Source organism: Orycteropus afer, unplaced genomic scaffold (genome assembly GCF_000298275.1).
Source record: "Orycteropus afer afer isolate SDZICR_OR568_19922 unplaced genomic scaffold, OryAfe1.0 scaffold00031, whole genome shotgun sequence".
Classification (NCBI taxonomy): domain Eukaryota; kingdom Metazoa; phylum Chordata; class Mammalia; order Tubulidentata; family Orycteropodidae; genus Orycteropus; species Orycteropus afer.
This window is the reverse complement of record NW_006921618.1, coordinates 10010761-10017154: the sequence shown is the minus strand read 5'-3', so window position 1 is coordinate 10017154 and position 6394 is coordinate 10010761. Positions and strand designations below refer to the sequence as shown.

At 51.7% G+C, this 6394-nt stretch overlaps 1 protein-coding gene across 1 annotated transcript in view; it reads left to right on the top strand.

Annotated features, from left to right (window-relative positions):
• The window catches only part of HMGCL (3-hydroxy-3-methylglutaryl-CoA lyase), a 22513-nt gene extending 21147 nt beyond the window's left edge, over positions 1 to 1366 (top strand). Inside the window, exon 6 of the mRNA XM_007935873.1 lies at positions 1265 to 1366. Within this exon, the coding sequence (XP_007934064.1) occupies positions 1265 to 1366 (102 nt within the window). The remainder of the gene's footprint in view (positions 1 to 1264) is intronic.
• Positions 1367 to 6394: the final 5028 nt, after the last annotated feature.

Sequence of the window (6394 nt, the reverse complement as noted above, 5' to 3'; positions counted from 1 at the left end):
TTTTTTTGTTTGGGTCAAGAAGGGGAGAGTTTTAGGGGATTTGAGATGTTTTGTTTTTATGTTTTGGAGGCAGCAGCATGTGGTTGAAAACCATGAGCTGCATATAAAAAGGCCAGGCTCTTCATGTGAGTCTGACACCTTAGTGTGAGTCTGACACCTTAGTTCTGGGAGGCATCAGAGTGTAGGCAAATGCCCGGAGAGGGTTCAGGCTCGGTCTGAAGCGAGTCCCTTCTCCTTGGGCCCGTTCTGTTCCCTGTGACACGTGGGCAGTGAACCGGACAGCTTGAGAGGCTCTGCCGAGTCAGTGAGGCCTTCAGTGACAATACAGAAGGAAGGTGCAGGCATACCTCATTTGATTGTGCTTCTCGGATTTTGCGTTTTGTACAAATTGAAGGTCTGTGGCCACCCTGTGTTGCGCAAGTCTCTCAGCACCGTTTTTCCAGCAGCATGGCTCACTTTGTGTCTCTGTGTCACATTTTGGTAATTCTCACAGTATTTTGTATTTTTTCATAGTGCTATTTATTGCACAATTAATACACTACAGTATAGTGTGAACATAACTTTTATATGCACTCAGAAGCCAAAAAAGTTTGTGTGACTCACTTTATTGTGCTATCTGCTTTCTTGTGGTGGTGTGGAGCCAATCTGCAGTATCTCCGAGGTAAGCCTGTAGCAGCTCTGCTTTGGATCAGACAGAACTGGGTTTAAAACCTGGCTCTGCCACTCACTTAGGTTCTGTGACTTAAGACAAATTACTTCACCTCTGAGAGCCTACAAAATGGGAATGATAATAGCACCTGTGTCACAGGGTTCTTACAAGGACTGAATAAGGAACTACATGCACAGCTCTTAGCACAGAGCCAAGCAGCAGTAAATAAGAGCTCCTGTTGTGAACAGAAGTTTTTGGCCTGGCCCTCACATTGGTATTTTTCGTCCTGCCTCTCTCTGCCTCACAGTCCGTACTTCATTACACAGTTTTTGACCACTGTGGGCCAGGCCCTGCACTAGGCCCTGAGGTGGAATAGCAGCCCTGAAAACCATTGCACAGATTGGAGCATCTTACACAATGGGCACTGAGAGGCCAACCCCAGAAGCCAGCAGAACACGACCTCAGATAGCCTGTGTCCCACTGTCAAAAGGAATAGAAGCCTGTTTGTCATCACTTTCATTTTTCCAGTATCCTGGTTGCTTGTCCAGTCTGCTGTTTTCCTGGGTGTGGAGGGCATATCATGACTTACTGCTTCCTCTAACTTCTTTCTCAAAGGGTGTGAACCTCCAGAAGCTTCTGGAAGCGGGGACCTTTATCTGTCAGGCCCTGAACAGGAAAACCAGCTCCAAAGTGGCTCAGGCCACTTGTAAACTCTGAGCTCCTTGCCCACCCGAAGTGGCAAGTGAGACTGTGTGGGAGTTGAGCATGCATGGATTAATCACTGCCAGACACGGATAAGAGGCTTTGGGGGCTGGACGTCTCCCTTCACTGCGGTGGACTCAAAAGTTGAATGTGTTCACTGAGAGCACTTGGGAGCCCAGTGCCCAGGCTTGGGTTGATCCTAGAATCCCCTCTCTGGGTGAAATCTGCCAGCTAGCTATCCTCTATACCATTGCTCTCTGGCTTCTTGGAGCAGAGATACATAGAGAGACCAACCAGCAGAAGGGTGGCTACCTGCCAGTTTGAGCATCGCTGGAATTCTCATGGGTGATACTTTCTACTCTGAATGTGATTTTTGAGAGCAGCTTATATAATTAAAAGATTAATGACACGCATACAGTCCAGTGTTCTGTTGTGCCAAGTACGTGTGTACATGAGAGTGGGGAGAGACTATTAGGGAATAAAACGTCTTTACAGCATTGAACTCTGATGAGAAAATGTAGACTTGGTTTCTTCCCTGTTGGCCCACCTGAGCCCCAAATTCATAGTGACCAGACATTGTTGAGCTTTGGCCTCAGGAGAATGCCTGCAGCACCGGCTGCCAGAACACCCTAAGAGGAGGTTTCTGAGGTGCCTGCCTCTGAGCCAGGGCACTTACACGAGCTCTCTGGTGGGCTGCAGCTGCCCCTTGGTCTCCTGGGCAGCCTGGCCAGCAGTCTGGCTTGCTGGCTGGAGTTCTCACCTCTCTGGACCTTAGGCTCTGGCCGGGTGGGGCGGGGGGGAAGTGCCGTGCAGGATGTGTTTACTTCACTGCTCAGGTCTCATCCCTCAGTAAGGCACAACTGTTTACACATTACTCCCCAGCCCTGCCTTTCTTTTGAACAGAAACAGTCATTTTCTCACATACTGTGGTAGGCAGGGAGCAAACCCTCCCCAGCAACTGAGGGCCACAGTCACAGTTCGTGTGAGCCTGAGAGCACTGGCACTGTAACCCCATTTTAGCTCTCGAAGTGTCTTCGTCAACTTACCAGGACCAGCAGCCTCTAGGGAAGGGAGGAGCGACCCCTCGTCAATTCACACAGTTACCTTTGCCTTTGTTCAGGTAGCACATATTTCACGTCAGACTCAATTGGAAGAATGGGTTTGGCAAATACAAAAATGTTTGAAAACCTGCTGGTTAGCGAAGGGTGGGGTGCTGTCAGCCCCACCTCGACCCTGTCACTCCTGCAGCTGGCCAGCTGCCATGGTGGTCCAAGGGACCTGACCTTCCCTCTTCCTGTCCTCCACCTATTTTCTAGGACTTAAAACAAGCACTGGCGCTTGGCAGGGGGTGGGAGGGTGGAGGGTGGACAACAGCGAGCAGACCTCTGCTCCTCCAGTCATGGGCACAACTCTTTACACATCACCTTTTGCGAAAAGGACTTGGGGGCAGCATCTTCTGACCTGTAACTTCATAAGGGCAACAGAATCACCATCAGCAGTCAAAGGCTTATTCCTATGAGGCCAGACATACCATCACCCTCCAGCCTTTTACCAATTCTGATATCAACTGTCCCTCCCATGGCACTCACTGTTCTCTGTTGGGTTCAATAATTTGTTGCAGTGGCAATGTAGAACTCAGACAATACTCACGATTATGGGGTTTATTAGGGAAGTAACAGGTTACAATTCAGGTTGAGGAATGTGCTCAGGATACAATTTTTCCATCAGGACAGTCTCCTTTCAGGCACAGCTCTCTGGCCCTTGGCCTCCTGGCCTGGTTTCTACCCTGCTTGGGCCTGTGTTACAAAGCTTAGTTAGCTTTGCTGATAGGTGCATCTGCGTGCACCCAACTCCACCAGCAAGCCTGCTGGCCAAAGGCACGCAGGTTGGCTGGCAAGCCTGCGGCTGTCTTGTGCCTCTTGGTCCCTCTGTGGTCATATCTGCTGGTTGTCTCTGCCAGTCAGTCGTCTGTCATCTTTCTGCCAAGGAGGTCCAGCACAGGGATCTCAGGTCCAAGGACATACTCCACTCTCCCTCCAGCTCTTCTCTCTTGATGACAGTGAGATCCCCTCTTCTGCCTCTAGGTGGGCTCATTTTAAGCCCAGCAGCATAGCAAAACTAACCAGTCTTCACATTGGAGTTCTATACATCTTATTTGATGGTCCCACCCAGTAATCTGGTGGGAGTCACAAAGACCATGGCTAGAAAAACCATGCCAAGTAATTCACTGCACACCTTTCCACACCTTGTCTCTGTTAACCACCCTCATCCTGGGGATGATGAGTGCACTTCCTCCCTTTGGGAGTGTGCCAAGCAGTCCCCTTGAAAACTGCAGCAACCCAACCATCTTAACATGCAGCTATTGTTTCTCCTCATCTGGAGCAAAGACGAGTGAACAAAATCAGACTCGCACAGTCCAAGAGACTAATGGACCGTGGGAACTACAGCCTCCATGCCCTGAGACCAGCAAAACTAGATGGTGCTGTTACTGCTACCAACCGCTCTGATCGGGATTTAATAGAGGGTCTTGAATAGAATAGGAGGAAAAGGTGTAACAAAATTCAAAATTACGAAGACCAGACATCCTCCTCTGATAAGACAGGTGGAACTCCTGAGACTAGGCCATTATAAACCCTTCAAACCTGAAACTGAGCCCATTCTTGGAGATCACCTTTCAGCCAAACAATAGACCTATAAAGTGACCCCTAACACCCAGGAGGAATGTGCTTCTCATAACAATCAAGCATGAGACCAAAAAGGGTACCATTGGCCCCAAAACGAAGCTCAGAGCAGGAAGAAGCCAGAAACGAATGGATACAGGGAACCCAGGGAGGAAGTGGGAAAAGTGCCGTTAACTCGAGGGGATTGCAACTAATGTCACGAAACAAAATGCCTGTAAATTGTTGAACGGAAAACTAACTTGCTTTCTAACCCAAACTATGGGGGAAAAAACAAAACAAAACACTGCAGGACATTTTTGTCCTCACGGTTTCCCGTAGTAGCTGCATGCCTTACGATACGTTTCCTTGGGGGCGTGGAAAGGGGCGGGACCTGGGTGGACCGTGGGCTCTTAAAGGAACTACCGCGCGGGGCGCGGAAGCCGGCGCCGCTGGAGCCAGCGCAGGGCGTGGGATCCTGAGCAGCTTCTGGACGCCGATTGAGTGGGTAGGTGGGTTAGGGGAAGGGCGGTGTAGCCCGAGGGGAGCGTTTCTTTGGGGGCCTTTGCCGCCTTCTGCGCAGAGTCCGGCCAGGGCGGGCCCGCCCCCTCTTTTCTTGCAGCTTTGGCTGGGGTGGCCCGGGTTCATTCATTCTCGGGCTGAGAACTAGCTCAGTGCCTCCGAGCCCTGGCCCGATTCCCAGCCCAAGGCTCAGCTGCACACTGCGCTCACAACCCACCGCCCCCTCTTCTCCATTATACAGACTAAGAAAACTGAGGCGACGACTGCTGGCCCAGGATACCGCGAGTGGGTCCAGGGCGAGGCCGACGTTAGGCCTCCAGGGTTCCGAACAGTGGAGCTCCATGAAGGGGGTAGAGGTGGCTGCAGCGTCTAGACCTTTGGAGCAGAGTCCAGCGGAAGCGGGGGGGTGAGGGGAGAGAGAACTGCTTGGAGAGATCAGGCTGAGACCCTGGAGATCCGGGTTTCAACCTAGCAATTAACCAGCTGTTTAACCTCAGGCAAATTACTTCACGTCTCTGACCCTCAATAGCTCTCTCTGTAAAGTGTCAGTAATAATACCTGCCACATCAGGACACGGAGGAGTTCAGGAAAATAATGCCAAAGCGCTAGGTCCAGAGCCTGGCGCTTAGCGGTCGCTGGATCAAATGTGTTGGAGCTGGATGAGCTGAGAAGGGGATTGTGGCGGCCTGGATGGAGGAAGTAATCAAAGGCCTCAGTGTCTGGGCTTCCCCCCTCCCCCTCTGCAGAGTTTGCGCAGGGCGGAGGTTGCACACCTGGTAGTGGAGACCCGGGCCAAGGCCACGTATACACGCCTGCCCAGTTGGGCTTAAAGTTGGGCGGGATCCCTAGCTCCAAGCCTGGAGTGAGCCGGCCAAGCTCTGCTCAGCACTGCCATAGGCAGAAGCTGAGCCAGCCTGGCTGCCCTGGGGTAGAGTGGGGTGTGGCCCACTCCAGAACGAAGATGGTCGTGTGGTCTACAAGCTGGTCTCAGCCTGCTTGCCAGAGGACTCGCCCTCAGCCAAACCAAAACCAAACCTGCTGCTATTGAGTTGATTCTGACTCATAGCGACCCTGTAGGACAGAGTAGAACTGCCCCCATAGACTTTCCAAGGCTGTCAATCTTTACAGAATCAGACTGCCTCATCTTTCTTCCCTGAGCAGCTGGTGGGTTCCAAGTGCCCACCTTTTGGTTAGCAGCCAGGTGCTTTAACTACTGTGCCACCAGCGCTTCTGACCCACCCTTGAGGCGATCTGTATATTTCCTGCTTCCTCCCAACTGACCTTTGAGGGAGAAGGAGATGGGGGCTGCCTGGAATGGGAGCTATTAGTCACTGAGCCAAAGAGCTTGTTTATCCAGAGTGACTGGGAAGGCTGAGTTTGAGCTGACAGAACCCGTCCCCTCTGGCTCCTGGAGTTCCAGTCCTGCTGCCATGTTTCCTTCTGCTCAGGCCACTTCAGCCCCTAGGTACCCCAGGGAAGATCCTCAAGTTCTGTCTTCACATTCCATTTTACAATCCTGGGCCAGAATGTATGGCACCTTTGTGTCAGTCTCCTCCCCTGTACCATGTGGCAGGTCTTTCACATCACCTCATGTAACCCTCACATCACCACGTGACATTGTAGTTACTAGCTCCATCATATTAAAACAGAAACTGAGGCCACGAATGGGTAAGTGATCTGCCCCAAGGCCTAAGGCCAGAAAGCGATGGTACCCAGACTTGAACCAGGGCTCACTCCTGAACCACCTTTGTAACTAGGACACACTGCTGCCGCCGAGTTGAGCTCACAGGGCCAGGCTGGTTAGAAGGAGGCCCAGAGCCAGCAGCCTCAGTCACCCAAGACTCTTGTGCCCTGGCCAGGGACA